This window comes from Netta rufina, assembly GCF_964035555.1.
Source record: "Netta rufina genome assembly, chromosome: 3".
In the NCBI taxonomy this organism is placed as follows: domain Eukaryota; kingdom Metazoa; phylum Chordata; class Aves; order Anseriformes; family Anatidae; genus Netta; species Netta rufina.
The window spans coordinates 79,521,080-79,539,006 of NC_140125.1; the positions used below are offsets into that span (position 1 = coordinate 79,521,080).

The 17,927-nt window shown below is 33.5% G+C and overlaps 1 protein-coding gene and 1 long non-coding RNA gene across 15 annotated transcripts in view; one reads left to right on the forward strand and one right to left on the reverse strand.

Moving 5' to 3' along the window:
- The window catches only part of TRDN (triadin), a 243,920-nt gene that overhangs the window by 123,972 nt on the left and 102,021 nt on the right, over window positions 1-17,927 (reverse strand). For 13 of the 14 annotated variants that reach the window (XM_084285079.1, XM_084285082.1, XM_084285076.1 and 10 more), the window contains 4 exons: window positions 16,084-16,155; window positions 6,200-6,235; window positions 4,987-5,049; window positions 4,024-4,086 (listed from right to left, as the gene is read on the reverse strand). In XM_084285079.1, coding sequence (XP_084141205.1) covers window positions 4,024-4,086; window positions 4,987-5,049; window positions 6,200-6,235; window positions 16,084-16,155 — 234 coding nt within the window. The remainder of the gene's footprint in view (window positions 1-4,023; window positions 4,087-4,986; window positions 5,050-6,199; window positions 6,236-16,083; window positions 16,156-17,927) is intronic. The other variant, XM_084285081.1, reaches the window with a different exon arrangement.
- Window positions 404-16,071, forward strand: LOC311208386. The gene is made up of 5 exons (XR_014618335.1): window positions 404-562; window positions 1,181-1,258; window positions 8,934-9,006; window positions 10,690-10,880; window positions 12,786-16,071. It is a non-coding gene; the product is annotated as an uncharacterized lncRNA (long non-coding RNA).

The window sequence follows — 17,927 nt, forward strand, 5'->3', positions numbered from 1 at the left end:
GCTAGAATTGTTTTAGTGTTCAAAAGTTATGTATCATAGGCTGTATGGGAAACTGGCCTGTATGAGATACACCTGTATCTGAATTTCCCTATGTGGAAGGTGGGGGAAAAGGCACTGACTACCCTTGCAAAGGGGTTATAGGACTTACTATCAAAAATTTAATTAATTAATTAATTAATTTAATTAGTTTAAATTAATTAATTTATTATTTTATTATTTATTATTTATTTTTTTTTTCACCGCTATTATTATTTGAATTAATACAGCAATAACTAGAAGGCAAGAACAGCAATGACAGCTAAGCAGAGTTTTAGTAAAGATGTGGTGTGAAGATCCAGGCTGACATTTTCTGTGCTTTATAAGCTCAGTTATTACCTATGTTATTCCTTATGAGAACCAAAGCAAAGTGGGAAAGGAGTTTGCAGCAATCAAACTTGAAGAAAAAGGCTCCTCATGAACATCATGAAATTTTATGAATGTTGATATAAGAAGAAGCAGTGAAGCTCCAGAGAAAGGAGCTCTGTGAGAAAGGGATCATTAGAAGACAGACTACAAACAAATCGTGAGTACCTGAAAACATCAAGTTCTGCATAATATATTTTTATTTCCACTAAAAAATGAACTCGTATCTGACCATACTATCAGAATTACATTTTATAAGCTCACATTGTAAGCAAAGCATAAGAATGAAAGAAGGAGATGTCTTCTTTCACTCATTTTCTCTCTGCAATTTATGAATTGAGTTTTTGAGACACTATTATCACCTCAATAATAATACTGTGACATTTCAGGCTTTCACAAAAATTTAAGGTCGTGTTTACTTCCACACAGGGATAACAAAGTTTCTAAAAGCCTCGATTTCTACATGAGGCTGGGCACGAAAACTTTAAAAGAGAGGGGTCCTGTTTTTCTCTCAGGATGCAGGCTAGACCTCTCTGATCTGATGTATCCCAGCCATGGGGAGCACTGGGAAGTCTGGTGAAAGCTTCTTGATGCCTACGCTAAGCATGATCCTTCATGGAGATATGGAGACATAGCTCCCTCTTTATCCTAAATAGCTCTGGACAGATTTTTCATAAAATGGTTTGAAGTGTGACTGTGCCAGACCCTTGTGTCTAACAATTATGTTTGTTTAAGCAAGACTTCTGAGTTTGTGACAATGGAATTATCTATTTTTCAGGACAATTAACACAATGTTTTTGTACTAGCTGAAGGTCAGAGGATTAATGTGGTTTTATCTACAGTGCATTTTTAAAAGGTAATTAAGAATCGTTCAGTGCATTCTGTACTAAAAACTGAGAACATTTCATATTAAATGACTCTTGCTCCTCTGCAGCAGCAGAAAGAGATGGAGAGAGAGGAATGGAGGAAGAAAAGCAATGAGAAAAGTGAGCTGGCATGCAAATAAATGAATACATCACACAGATGCAGCTAATGCAGAGCAATAAAGAAATCCACTCTGGTAACACTAGAAAGAAAATCATCTCCTGGACAAAAGGGCTAATCTAAAACATTAATCAGCAAAAATATTCAGCATTTGCAGGAGAGTGATGGAGCATTCCTTGTTACAGGAAGAGAGATGGAAAGGAATAGAGGGAAGTGCTGCTCTGAGAGCATTATGTGGAGATGTTTGTACGACCCACTGCTTATGGAGCATCTCCTCCTTTCTCTCATTTGCACCTGACAATCTGTACATGCCACTGTAGGGAAAGCCTTCCTAATGGGCCTCCAGTAGGAAGTGAGTCTTCTGAGAGTCTGTGCATGAACGTGAGGAGCAGAAGTGGGACTTGGCACCAGGAGGGCAGCTTCTGGCAGCAGGAACTGCCCCCTAGCACAGGGACAGGTATGGTGATAGCAAGAAGGCAGCATCCTTCTCAGCTTTGGGGATTTCAGTGACTGGGGGGAGCAAAACAAGACACAAAACCAGAGACATTCAGAGCTAATACAAGGATCTGAAAACCACAGCAAGGAGTTTATTTTTAATGCAGTGGCCAATGCATAGCCCTTTAATGGGAAAAAAGTAAGAATATGGGAAGCTGTTCCTACACTTTTGCTTTTGGATGTTTATCTATGCTGCTGATTAAATGCTCCGAGGTTCATTTTTTGTGTCTGCCCAAAGCACATAAATACTATCAGACGCTGAGGCACCTCCTTTCAAAACTGGGCTGTGCACTACTATTCTGTTGATCAAATGTGGCAATTATTTCAGGCTTAAAACCTTTTAGGGATAACAATGGGTGCTGCCAATCAAAGCTAGAAAGTACACATGCATTCAAAGAGCAAGCTGAATGAGGAATAACAGCAACATGTGTAGCAAGAATATATTATGGATTACAATCCTTTTACACAAAGGCTAGTAAACTCTTCAAAATGCAGCAACCTACGGGCTAATAAAAGGGACAGAAATGTGTGGATATCTCGGTTTGTCTAATTTGTGTCTTTCTAGCATTGGTAGGCTGACTCACTGGATTTAGCAACAGCTTGTGAAGATGAACATATTAATAACTTTATGCTGCAGCTCTGGCATAAAATGTAATCTTTTAAAATTCCATATTCTCAAAAGAAATACAAGCTTAGAACCAGAATAAAGTTAGAAGACATCTTTGAATTGTCATCTTATTTTCTTTTTAAATCTGTGTTATACATTTAAATATGCAACTTGAGAAAGACAATTCCCCTCCATTGTTATCACTCCCCAGTGTGCCACTCCCTACCATTAAAGCATACTTAAATATGTGGCTGCCAATACAGTGCCCCAAAGTATTCTGTGTCATTCTGTGTATTTTTATATTGTATCAAGCATAAATTAACATTTTTTCTTCTCATCCTGTAAACATTTAAACAGGAAAGCTTATGTAGGCCATGTATTATTAAATGGCAAAGAAAGCAGATGCATATTCATATTTGCATATGTAATCCACAGTATTAGTAAACAATAGGTTATATATCGCTTTGACTTTTGATAGAATTTGATAAAATTTGACAGATTTGAATAATTAGATAGCAGAGCACAAGGCTTACCTTGAGAACATAGTAACTGTAGCCCTGAATCTTTCAGTTCTAATTTAAACCTTACTTCAGGGCTTTAGGCATTACTCTAGCCTATGGAAACGCTTATTTGAGTACTTGATGACCTCCAGAAGATTATACAGAAAGTCTCTGACAAACCAGCAAGTAGAACCAGTGTATTTAGGTATTAAAATGATGACCTAAACCACTAGACTGACCCTTTTGTTTCTCCTTGATTTTAATGAGACTTGATTTTAATGAGACAGTCACATGCTGTGACACTTACAGGAGATATGTTTGCATTTGTACATTAAACCTATTTGTAAATTTATTGAAATAACAGGAAAGACAAACTGCAACAATCTTAATGTAGAAAAGAACCGAATGTTAATATATAGTTTGATTGAAAAACACTTATTTTAATGCTAAATAACATAAAACACAATGGGTTAGTATAAGGACATCACTAATTTTAATTTTAACTTAAAAATATATATATTCTGAGTGTTGAGAAAGTCTTAGTAAAATAACCACCTTTTTTTATCAAGAGATTTGTTATGTAGATGTATTACTATGTTACTATTTATTAAAGTGAGATGAATTTGTGAAAAAAAATCATGCAAAGTTCAATGTACTCCATGCAGTCTCTTATGTATGCACTCTTTGAAACTTCTTATGCTTTTTTTTTTTCATGACAGAAAGCATTTTGCAATATTTTTTGTAAAAATCCTAAGCTCATAAAACTGATAAAATTATGTGTATCATATATATATATACATATATAGAATATCCATAAATACTGTATATATTATATATAATGTAAATACAGTATATATATATTTAAAACAGACTGTGATATAAATGTATATATCTTTTGACATTATTTGATTATAATTGAATTCTTAATTGATAATGAATTTTATGCACCCCTATCTCAAATGTTTAAAGCCTGAAAGTGCTTACACTAAACAGTAAGATATCTATTGCAGAGAAAGGAAGACTTCATTTTCTTACCTGCTTTTTTAATTTCAGGGACAGCTGTCTTTTCATGAGCTTTCTCTTTTTTTCCTTCTTTTTCTGAGATTTAATTAAAGAAAGTCATTTGATATGCTATAACTCTGAATCATACACTCAAATATGCATTCAGCCAAGCCCTGATGGGCACATGTTGAAAAAAGTGACTTATTTGGTAGTTTAGTTCAGGTTATTCACTTATAGCACTCACACAGACCTAGCCACAGAGCAATCAGCTGAAAATGAAAATTAATCAGCATGCATCAACTATGAATGATTTGGACCCTTAATAATTCATCAAAAGCTAGGCAAAAATCATCAGTGCATGAACATGGTACCTTTTAGCTTAAGCTCTAGTAGCAAAGAAATCATTAATAAATAATAAATGACATAAATATTTTCCCATGAAAGCAAACCCCTAGTGGATTTTTGATACTTCATGGGAATGAATGATCCAAAATGTTATTTAGATGCATATCAAGGCTTTGCAGTTTGATCACTGTAAGTTTCGGTTATGATTCTTTAAAAAACAAAAAACAAACAAACAAAAAAAAACAGACATAAATAAAAACCACCCTTAGAAAGTGTCACACAGTGAACCAAGTGATATGTTGCTATGTCTGTGAGTTTTGTGTTTGGTAATATCACCATGTTCTGCTGTTTATAGGGACCTCACTAAATTGTCTGACAAGCTGATAGCTGGCCACCAGACAGTATTGTGTGAATAGTCAGAAAAATTTTTCAGAAAATATCAGCCACTAAACACATCAGGCATCAGGTACAGAAGAAACAGTAACATGCAAATTACGATTAAGGAACTAAGAGGACAATATAGAGACAGAAGCATGGGACTAAAAACTAACAACCAAAACCAACCAAAACTAACCAACCAAACAACAATAGTCTTTGAGCCAAAAGACCAATAAGAAATAAGAACCAATAAGAAATGTTCCCAAACCATACCTTTCTTCTTAGTTTCAGTAATAGACCTCTTAGTATCAGTCCTTTTCTTTTCATCCTTTCTTTCTAAAGAAGGAAAGAGAAGTTCAACTATTTTCATATATATGTATACACGTCTGAACATGGTGATATTGCATATATATATATATATGTAGATACATATTTCAGATAGGAATTCTTGGCTAACTGTAATAAGTTTGACATCTGATAAATTATTCACTTATTTTATATATATAGTCACTTATTTTATATCAGTATCTCAGAAATACAGCTTAATACACAAAGAGTAAATATGGAGGTAAGATTAGAACAGGAACCAGTACCTACACCATATCATTACTGTTGCAAGTACTATTCAAGAAATTATGCGCATGGTACAACTAGAAGTTTATCGTGATGATTCAGTGTCCATGCCCCTGTTCTGCATGAGTGCTTCTATACAAAATATGCCTTAATAGCAGCAAAACTTGTAAGTGATAATAGGGAATAGCATAACATAATGCTATGAAATGCCTGCATATATAATAAATATACCTTTATAACTTTTTTAATGAATTGGACCTTTGAAACAGTCATTACAGGACTTCTGTTATTCATGGAGAAATGCCGTTAAACCGTCATCTATGACAGAAAACAAATCTGCCTCTATTTTGTCAATTATTTTAATTTAAAAAAAAAAAGTAAAAAAAATGAGTTCATCAGAAGAGTCTGTGATTCTTATTTTTCATTCTGGAAATTAATCCCCATTTAGATGGAGAAGAATACACAAGTACCAGAATAGCAAATCTTCTTTGCTATTATTTGCTAAAAAAAAAAACAAACAACTTATCAACAAAAAGGCAAATTTGTCATCTTCAGATAGTGTTTTGGGCTTTGGGTGTTGATGAAGGTAATGTAACTATAAGAGTATGTTTTTTGTTTTTTGTTTTTGGTAATGCTTTATTCTGGATTTATACAGACAAAAAAAAAAAAAAACACAAAAACAAACAAACAAAAAAACAATACCAAAAAAAAAACCAAAAAAAACACCACAGATTTTATTATTGTGTGAAATGTCACAAACACGGGAGCATAAGCCTTCAAGAAAATTATTTAATTATTGAAAATTATTTAAGGTATAGGAATGTTTCCAGAAGCCAGCAGATCCTAGAAGTAATTATCCTATTATCCCTTGCATATATTAACATGAAGATCAAAGAAAAATGAAGAAACTTACTTTTCACTTCCTTAGCTACCACAATAGACTTCTCTTCTGCATGAAAAAATATATACAGAGAATTAAAAAAAAAAAAAAAAAAAGTACAGCACAACATACTTCCTAAACCAAAACAAAATATGTGTATACTTGATGCAAAAAAATCATATTTTTATAGAGTACATGAATTCCACAGTCTGTCCATGGTGTTTTCATATAAAAGTTATTTTGCCTATCATGGAATGTGTTTACCAACATTCAGGGTCTCCTTAGACCATACTTCTACTGATTTTTAATGGTACTATTTAAAGCTAAGCATCATCTTACCATGTTCCATTTCTTTCTTGTTTTAAATATATTTGCTCAATGTTTTTCCCTTGTTATTTTTTGTGACAAAATGAATCAGAAAACCATTTGGTTGTCCAAGTGTTTTGTGTACTTAATTCTCTGTGTTGAAACTTTGAGCATACTTTGAGCATGCTTTGTGATATCCAAGTTTCTTAACCACATGTAGTGTCAGAAGATTCTTTTGTGATATATTAAAATGTCATGATATTAAAAGCATATTTTAATACTCTTGTTGTTTAGCTCTTGGGTTCCCTCGTGAGAGTCTCTCTCTCTCTCTCTTTTTGAGAATCTGTTCATAAACTCTTACTAGGGAACATGGCCATCTCCTTCTTTAAGGATTCTTTAAGGATCTAAGAATCCTTAACCTTAGATTACACATAAACTGTTTCACAGCTCCATTTTCCTGTGCTATGACTTTCATGACTTTTCAGCATTTCATTTCTATATGTAATCAATATACTTCCATCTTTCCACTAACTTTTACTCCTAATAGCTTGAGACCAAAATGCTGCTAGTATTTCTGTGATCTCTCTCATTTATTTATTTATTTATTTATTTATTTATTTATTTACTGAGAGAGAGAGAGCCTCAGTTCTGGAAAAGCTGTTAACTACTCCAGTCTTCCAGTTAGATTAATTGTTTTTGCTTCCATACATTTCTGGTGCCAGGTGATGCATAGGAATCATTGTATGCCCAAGGTCCTTACAAACAAAAAGATTCTTTTTAATCAGAAACTATTTCTGCCTTTGTGCACCATGTCACAAGCTTCTGGTGGCCAGCTTTGTCTCATAAAATATGCTCCAAATATCACAGCAAGGTTCAGAGACGTACCTGTCCTGAGAGCCGTGAACTGAGACATGGTGACTTGAATAGTGGAGCTTTGCATGGAGCACATATGGAAGGTAGCAGGAATTTTTACTGCAATTAACTTAAAGTACAAAGAGAATATATCCCTGGCTGCAGAGGTTTTATTGCTAAGTCTGTCCACCAATTAATTCCACTGACATAATTTTCTAACATCAGAGTCTTGAGTTGAAATATTCCAGGGGGCCTAGAGACAGCTGTATTTGTTATGAAATTTCTAGAGGATGTTTACAGAGAAGTATAAAAGGACTGTGGCCCCTATTTGCTGTTAGTGCTGCCCAATCCAATATATACAATCTTGGTCAAGTCTCAGGAAAAGCAGTCACAAGGCTTCCATGCAAATCTCAGTTGCATGTAGCCCCATGGATGCACCTACTGTACAGAAGTACACACACTACTGAAAGAAGTTTATGTAAATGAGATGATAAACTTGATAAATTATGGGAATAATTTATGGTATTATGGGAAGAGTTATTTGTGATTTAAGGAAGCAGTTCCATTTCTTGAATAAATTTATTTCCTGTAACCTGAGTAGTTCACATTTAGATTGTGGCATATTTAAATGTATATTTAACACCAGAAAAATTGTCATTTCTGAAACAGTAAATGCAGTAGTTTACCTTTAGATATATACATAGCTAAATTAAGAGGTAAAGCAAATAAATAAATAGGAGATTAGACAGGTCTTTTGCATTGTAAAACTACAAACCCCATCTGTTAATTTATGGTACTTTTTTTTTTTTTCTTTCTTTCTTTCTTTTTTCCACCAGGAACTCCAGTCCAAAACCATGTCTTAATGCATAGGGTGTAAGAGATATACAAATAAAAAGACTTTACCTTCAAAAACCTGTAATACCTTTACAAGCATGAAATAAGAATATTAGCAAATGGTGGAGTATAAAGTAACAGACTCAGTCAGTAAATCAAGCAATAGATGTTGCATTTAGTCAACTTATTTTGTCAGAAGTGGAGTTTTATTTAGAACAAGGAGGAAATTAAGGACTGTGAAAAGGTTAAGTTAAAGCAGTGTTGTGCTACAAAATGGGAAATTCTCTTTTTTTTTTTTTTTTTTTTTTTTTTTGACTGGAAAAAGAGTAAAACAAACAAATGCATATGGTTTTCCTAAGAAATGACTGGAGCAAAGTGGCCAGCCCTAAAGCAAAGAAGCACGTGAGAAGGAATTATTTATTTCTCAGTAAGTGACAAGGGCCTCGGGACATTGGTTAAAATCCAAGTGAGATTCAAAAGAGCTCAAGAAAGAGGTGTTTCAAGCCAAATTACCTTTAACAGTTTTGTTAATGTCTTTTGCCTTGTGGGAAGTCAACTAATGCTTAGCCAACAGCGGGAGGGGAGATAACAAAAACATGCTAACAACGCACCACTTGAAAGCAGACATGGCAAGACCAGTGTCTTACAGTGGCAGCACTGAGGGGAATCTAAATTTAGGGATACATGTGAGTTGTTAGGCATAGTGTCATGGGAATGCTGCCCAGGGACTTGAAGACAATGGTGCTGTGAGATTTTCCTCTTCATATCGTTCCAGATGCTCCATATACTTACGGGGACACTGACTCTGGAAGTACTTGTCAGCGCATCCCACCCACTGAGAAGTAGAGGTAAGGAGGGTAGCAAAATGCAGTCACAGATACCTTCTTGTGGAGAGGCTTGGGTATAACAAAAACTAACTAGTGGGGCTGTATGCCAGACATTTGGAGATGTTTTTGTTCAAATAAGCCCTCTAAAGTTCAGACATGTATACAAGTTTTATCTGTATTTATCTAAAACCCTGTTGTCAGGAAATCTTGGGAGAAAAGCTCTTGTGAGAGACTTTTGATATTGCCTACAACAGTTTTTCTTGACTGCTAATTCTGGTCCTGGCAGAAAAGAGGAATAGCAGTGTACTCACACACATAAAGAACAGTTCAAAGTGAGTTGATTTACTTTTTTCAGTGATACTGTGTTTCAGACTGGATGCAATAGGTAAAACTTCATTCAATTTTTCTGCAAACTTGAAGCTGTCATAATTTCAAATCACCGTTAAAAAAAAAAAAAAAAAAAAAAAAAAAAAAAGCTATATTTTATTTCCTATTAGTTTTAAGATTTAAGTTGTTCTTCCTTTGTTTTAATTGGTGACTGACAACCTTTCTCTGCTGAACTCAGTGAAAGCTTTTTTTTTCATTACATTTACATTTTTGATGACATTTCTTTCCCTTCTGCATTTTGCTTCGTTTTCACACAAGACCCTTTTACTAACCATAATAATTAAAAGAAATTTTTGGAAATATTGGGAAATATTTCCCAATAAATAAATAAGGGAAAAATAAGGGAAATATTTCTACTTGGTTCAGGATGTCAAAGTATTTAAAAAATTTCAACTACGTCTAAATTTCTGGTCAAAATTGACTTCAGATATTTCTGAAAAATCCCTTAGTTGGGTAAGAGTGTCCTTGTTGGCCCAGTTGTTTTCTTTGTGAGAAACAATTTTGTCTTGTCTCATCCATACTACTGAAAAGTCAATAAAGATCAAAGAATCCTAAAACTTATCAATATAGATTTCTTACAATTAATTCTTCTCACACACATACTCACACACATACATACATTTGCACGTTCTTCCTAAATTATAGATGTGTATTTTGGTCAAAATTGTGTATTTTTTCAGCTATGTTCCATTTTTAACCTTGCATTTCAGCAGATTAATGCAATACAATTTATTCTCTTACTGAGCAAATTAAAGATTAATTGGGCACACAGGTCATTGGAGATATAGTACACCATGATATCCTAGGCAGTCTCTACAGCCTGATTTTGCTTATTGAAACCATTTCACTGTTTTTAAATTCTAATCTGAAACAGTATCAATATCGTGCTTGAGATTCATGATGCTTTCATATGACCTTAACAAGTATTTCTCATTTCTTCCTGGAATTATTACAGGATCCATTTTCATAGCTCCATTGAATTAAGCATCAAAACTGTTTGCTAATAGCAGGGGGCCATATGTTGCCCTTGCTAAACAACACAGTAGGGAGCAAAGGAGTACAAATACCAGTGTAACAAAGCCAGAAAATGCATGCCAATGGGAAAAAGAGATGGTATGCCAACCCCTATGACATTACCGGGCAGTAGGAAATCCATTGCATAACAGCTAATGGCAAATATGATGCAAATATGATTGTGATAAAGAATTAAATTCCCAGGGGAACACTGACACCTTATGGTACTACCTTCCTTTGCAAGATCCAAACTAATGGAGGCAAGGCAGCAGCGTTAGCCTTCTCTGTATTTGTTAACACTAGGCAACATGAATCGACAGCAGCACCAATTGTGTCACCTGTGCTGGGAAGGGTTTTGATCATGCCTATGCACATGCTTTTGAGCAAGAATGTCTGAGGTTTAGGAAGAAGAGATGACCAGGCTATATATGACCTCTTCAGGGATTTGCCTCATGGAATTTCAACATTTGAAAGACTGGAGAATATTAATCCATGTAAGTATTCTCCATTTGCAGGTTCATCATATGCAAAAGGTTATTGCTCACCTGTAGTACATAATAAAAAAACAACAAACAAACAAACAAAAAACCTCAAACTTAAATTATATTCAGTTATTTGGTTTTGTTTTATTGGGAAGATTTTGATAAATGCTTATTTTAAACTTCACAAACCAATAAAGTGGATAAATAATAATAAAAATGAGAGAGTATAGTAATATATTTAATCAAAATATATGTAGCTTTATACTTTAATTCACTTTCAACATTCTGCTAAGTACTTTTTAGTGACTTTAATTTTTCTGTCTTATACTAGAATAAAAGAGCCTCATGTTATTAAGTAAAATGTCAAGGGCTTTCTGAAACTGTGTGGATTTAGGCTTTTTTCATCATAGCTAAATCATTAGAGTTTACTTCTTAAATGTCTAATCTAAATCATTAAATAAATCACTTTGAAATCTTGTGTAGACGATTTCATAGCTTTTACTCTCTTTAGTACAGACTCATGGAAATGTCTGGCCCACATTTCCACAAATAAACAAAAAACAAACCAACCCAACCAACCAACCCACCAAAACCCAACCAAACTTGCTTTCATGCTATGTGTAGAGTACCTTTTTTTTTTTTTTTTTTTCCCTAGCAGGTTTGTTTAAAAACTAACTGTATTATGATATTTCTCACATAAACATTTTTCTTATTTATTTACTTTTGGATTAAAATTTATGAGACAATGAACTGTCATCCACAAATAATGTCAGCAGTATTAAAAATGCTCCAGACAGGAGAAACATTCAAAATTCTACATATTTGTGAGGTTTCTAGTGAATCTTGGATTACTGTCTTTCATTTAATTTTGTTGTTGTTGTTGTTGTTTGTTTGTTTGTTTGTTTTTTAGGGGAATTGATTTTATAACATAAAAAGCCAGATATTTTACAGAATAATTGGTGTACAGAAGAGAAGGTCATTGACAGGCAGTACAGAGGCAGAGGCAGATTGATTTGTACAAGATTTATACACTTCTATACATCAAGGAAGCTTTGACAAAATGTGTATTGGCTTTAGTAATTTACATACTCTTGGTTATATCCCCTAACGTTATATTCACAAACTGAGATATAGACTAGAATTTTTTCCTAAGAGTCAGATAGTGTACATTCTATACAGCATCAAAGTTAGATGCAGATTTATATTTCAATGAGAATTTAACCTCCACAGGAATTGTGTAGGAAGTTAAAGATATGTATTTCACAGTAATTCAATGTACTGCATTCTGCAAAACTGTAATTGGAGAATTCAAACAGTGATCTAGAGAAAATCTTTCTCTCTCTTTCTCTCTCTTTTTTTTTTTTTTTTTTCATCACAAAACCTCCACAGATGTTTCAATATGTTTCCCTTTTTTCTTCATTTAATATCACAAATAATAGAAATATGGAAAAGAAAAGGCGGTCAAAGGAGGGAGGTATTTCAAAAGCCATCACGATCCATTAGCAGATCAGAACAATTATGTTGATCACTATTCTGTGATAAATGTTCTCCCACTCAAAGATACAAGCCCGGATTTTTAGCACAATATAACCTGGAAAATCATAGTCAGATACAATGCTGTTTATTTATTTAATTAATTATTTATTTACTTATTTATTTTTGTTTTTGGTGGTACACAATGCTCTTCAATGTACTTTTGTGTTACGAAACATGCTGTCTGAGTTCATAGGTAACTTGCATTAAGATGCCTTCCACTGAGAGAAGGATTTAGATACAGGCTTCTCACAAGGATACTCTGATCTCATGAAAACGCAGGAATGCTTTTATGTAACAATTAATATGATGCTTTACCAATAACTAACTACATTTCTGAGCTTAGTTTTTACATTTCTAGTCTAACTGCATTATCTTCTTTAGAGATTGCCCAGCCATGCCTGAGAACACAGCAAGGGAGGACTGTCAAAATAGGAAATTATTTCTCAGGCAAATGGGGAAATGGAGGAAGCTAAAACCTGTGTGAATTGAGAAAAAAAGTCAAGACCTGAGAGAGCAGACACACAGAACACCAATGTTTTCTGCAGAGCAGCACTAGGATGTCAGTGCTGCAAATCACAAGAAAGCAAGAGTTAAAAGACAACAATCAAGGAAGATGACCATTGCAGACAAAAATTCAGAGCCAAGGAAAACAGATCTGTTCAAATTACAGCCAGCACCAGCATCCTACCTAGATGGCAGTGTCACAGTGTCAGCCAATATGAGAGTACTACTTCCAGAAGATAAAATATAGGATGTAAAATGAGTTATTTTAATTCATGGTTGGGCAAACAAGGTTTTGATGCTTGTAGGAAAAGCAGAATTATGAATCAGTGTCTTCCTCTTCACAAATTTCCTTTCCTTATTTCTCTTGATTATTACTGTATCTTTTTGTTGTGGTTGTTTTGTTTTGTTTTGGTTTGGTTTAGTTAGATTTGTTTGGATTTGGTTTGGTTATTCTTTTCTGTTTGTAGCCTAAAGCTTCAAACTCTTCACTGAACTTTGAGTATAAGATCTGAAGACAGCATATTTATTTATTTATTGATTGATTGATTGAAAAAGACCAAACCACCATGAAATGGAACAGAAATGATCTGGCTTCTGACTAAATGAGTACAAGGAATGTTGATTTCCTACCAGGAGACATCTGAGAAGTTCAGTTCATATGCATGCATTTCAATGCACTTTATTGCATACTACACAAAACAGGATACAGGTTAAGATTGTTTTACATAATCACTGTCTACAAAAGACCTACAATGGAGGCAAAGGAAGAGAATGACAATGACAAGCAGAGAAAGGTTGATATTTAAAACATAACAACAAGGTGCTGATTTTCTAAGACCTTATGAACTCAGCAGAGAATGATTTCTACTGGCTATTGGATACTATCCAGGAAAAGCTTTCTATTTGAAAGTATCAAAACACCTAAAATTATTAGACATATGGTACTGCCACTACTTTCACATTATCAGAAAGCAAGAATGGTCCAAGATTACCTAAGAAGTCAGTGGCAAAACAGGGCAGTAATTAAAAATATATATATATTTTCAGCTTTTACTATCTGCATGATTTTGTATCTAATCTCTGAATGCCACTGAGTTGGAATGCCTAAGGTGTAAATAGGTTGGTTTCATGATTTTTCTCTGTGACAACCATTCTGTTACCTCCTAAAGTTTTACCTTTTATTCAGAGTTGGTTACTTTGATAAAAGGCCAGGTCACTTCCTCCATAAAGTACATTTCTCAATCAATGAATGCTTGTACCTGTTCACTATCCTAAAAATTTATAATACTATCTTTGTATTTACAATAAAACAGTATCTTGTTTCAACCTGTTCCTTCTCTTGATCAGTAATAGTTAGCAATGAAAAGCAAGCATATATGTATGCAAACATTATGAAGACACAGATAGATGTCTCTTCAGCTATTCCAGGGATTTAAGTTTCTCTGACTACTTCTCTTTCTCCCTTCTGATATTATGCCAGCTATTCTCATAAATTATTTAATTATTTTCCCAAGGGCTGAAATAAAGCTCCAGAGTTTAAGTTTCCTAAAGCCTTTATATATGCTTGCTTTTCATATATGGAAACACAATAGTGCAATATAACAGCTTTTCACAACTGTATTTTCACAGTAATTCTTCCTTCTTCATTTCCTTCAAAACTCTTGCATGAGTGGTGTTGCATCCTAGTGACTGGTCTTGAGCCTTAAAGAGTGTTTAGTTGTATGTTTCTGAGTGCATAATCTGCCCCACAATTTGTTTGCCAAATAGGTGTTTGCCTAATTTACATTCACAATTACCTCAACTGCATGCATAAATGAGTTAATGAAACACACAAATGTGTAACTGGTCATAAATAGTCACTTCTGTGTGCAATTGCAGTAATTGCATGCACCTCATGATTTTTAAAATCAAGAACTTAATTTTATTCTAGTTCATGTTGTATAACAGTTATATTTAAAGATTATCACTCAACAAATGCAGATGTCTTTTTCCATTATGCCTTTTTTTCATTATGTCTAATTGGTGGATAACAATGTTTAACATTTCAGGGACTTCTTTTTGCTGATAAGCAGGGTTAAAACATTTGCCTTAAACAAGCAGGATGGCAAATCTATTTATATATTATGTTGTGTCAAAGTAAATACAGATTTGTACTCCTTCCAAGAATGTATCTATAAATAAATTTTATTTGAGGTAAAAGGAGAAAAGAGATAGTAAGCTTCTTACCAGTTTTTATCTGAACATTCTGATTGAAAATAATCACATTTTGAAATCAAATGAATTTAACTGTTTGTTTTAGTCATAGGGTCTGACAAAGTCTCTCATTTTCCATTTTCAAATACAGGCAAACCTCATAGCATTTGTTAGTTATGCTGCTGACACCCAATATGCTTTTCTTTTAGATTGCAACTGGTTTCTGAATAACATAGAACTAAGACCTCTACAAGTAAGTGCCGTGGTATGACTAAACAAATTTATTATATGAAATCTGGTAAATGATTACATAAAAAGACTCATATATTTTATAATATTAAATATTATAACATAGAGACCAAGAATGTATGTTGCAGTAATGGTTTTAAGTCATCAGGTATAGTCCATTTTAAAAGTAAAATGCATATTTCAACCATTTTATTGATATGATTAGGCTGTAAACAATATAATATGATTGCAAGGCTATGTTTTAATCTTCTGAATGTAAGCTCTGACTTCTCATTTTTTCTTTCAGTGTTTTTTTGCAACAGAGATAAATGTACAGCCAGAAATATTATCTTCATTATTGTAGATAATACACAGAAAACAACAACAACAACAACAAAAACACATCTGAATTACAATAGCTGAAATAGTAATCCAAAGGATTAAGAGGATAATGTTGATGTTTTACTGTTAGATGGCAACTTATAGCTAAGTTGCTGTATAAGCTACACCATCCAAAGAATTTTAGAGAGGTTTTAGTCCTGCAATCTATTTCATGCAGGAAATCCACAGAACCAACTGTGGAACTACTGAAAGGAAGATTTGTAATGCAAGTATGATTGCACCTTTCATAAAACCAGCCCTAGTCATTTAATCTGTTTTGTAATATGGGTTATATTTATAAACAAAATCCATTAGAACAGAGAGTCAAGTTAATAAGTTGAAGACAATAAAAGAGGAAAAGACTCAAACTTGCCTTCAATAGCTGCTGTTTTCTTTCTTGGACTATGTTCTAGAAGAAGACGAGGTGATACCATTCCCTTATGTCCTGCACAAGTACACAGGTTAAGAAACATGGAAAATGCATTTAATAACAGGCTGTGCACATTCAGTAGAAGGATGAACTCCCTTCAGAATTGTTTGTGTTTTAAATCCAACATTGCGCGTAAAAGTTATTATCTTCTAGACATCATAAGAAGAAAATGTATTTCTCAAAAAAATCATAATTATTTTAAAGAGCTACATTTTAAATCAATAAAGACCAAGTGACTCAAGCATGTGCTGAAATGCTTACAGATCTATTTTTCTTCATTAGCCTAAAAACCTCAGAAGAACAGTATTGTAATAATAAAGTTACATATTCATGATGCCTCTTCTACAGTAAAAGCATATTTTCTTCTGTCAAGCAAATGATCTTCAGTTGTTCCCTCAAGTCCACTTATTATGAATTTCTTGAAATAAGTAAAAAACATTTGTTTCTTAGCCTCAAGGGTTATTCTTAATTAGCCAATACCAAGAAGGTCATGCACTGTAAACACTGACTAGCTTCTGATTCCAACTGCTGAGTGAAATACTTCAACTCTCTTGGAGTATTGAACTGTACTTGCTCACAAAATTGAACTTGGACTTCCTCTGCTAAGCACATGTCCAGATACCATTCTCTATGAAAAATATTTTCACTTAATTTCCTCAAGTATTCACAAACAGATATATTATAATTTTATATTACATAGATTATTTTTTTTTTTAATGCCTATTTGCAGTCTCCTTATTTCCTTCTAATTTCCTTGTCTGCCATTTATGCTAATTAGCTCTCCTGTCATGGTCACTTGGAAAGTACAATTTCTTGGGTATCCTGTGAAATAAAATTAATTTGTGAAATATAATACAAATAATACTAATACCATCATATGCACTAGCACATATTCACATGCAATGCAAAGTTGTTAGGTTTCAGCTCCAGCTCTACAACAAAAACTGAAAGCCATGCCTCATGCTTGGTGATAGACTCAGAAGAGAAATAAATATCTTAACGATCCTTGGAAATTGCACTATCATACTTACCCCTCTCATTTTACAAAGGTATGTTTTGTATACCCATACTCATGGGGAATGCATAGGAAAATCATCATCTTGAAGATAGCAGTGGGATTTGAGCCCTATGGTCTCAATGTTATTTCATCTCATCAGCATGTGTATGATCACAGACAAATGATTTGTAAGCACACAATTTAGTTTACCTGTTAATTGTAAAAAAATTCACACATGGAACAGCTCGAACTGACTCACATATCTGAGCTACTGGCAAAACGTTGACAAACGGTGACAAAATAAATGTACTGAAGGCACTGTGCAACAAATTAAAAAAAAAATAGTCTCAGGTTTTACACCTATTTACTCTTCTGGTGGTAACCACAACAGGATATTTACCAATCTCACTACAGAATGACTCTATGTGACTGAAATGAACAATAGGCAAACTTCAGAAATCCAGATATCTAGCCATATTTTTCCAAACATTTTGTGTTTCAAATGAACATTGAATACCACTTGTTTTCGACAAGAATCTGAAAGTTATACTCATAAGTTCTGTCAACAATGAGAAGCTTCACTAATTGAATTCCCAGTTCAGAAAGAAAACCAAAACAATGTAACATTTAATGAAGAATGGGTAAATAATCTTATTCTTTCTCCTAGTTTTGATTAAAGTAAAAAAAAAAAAAAGAACTAAAGATTATTTTTTTTCTTATTTTCTTTGCCTTTACCTAAATTACATCACTTATCCCTAGATGGAAAAAATGATAAATTTTACAACTTGGA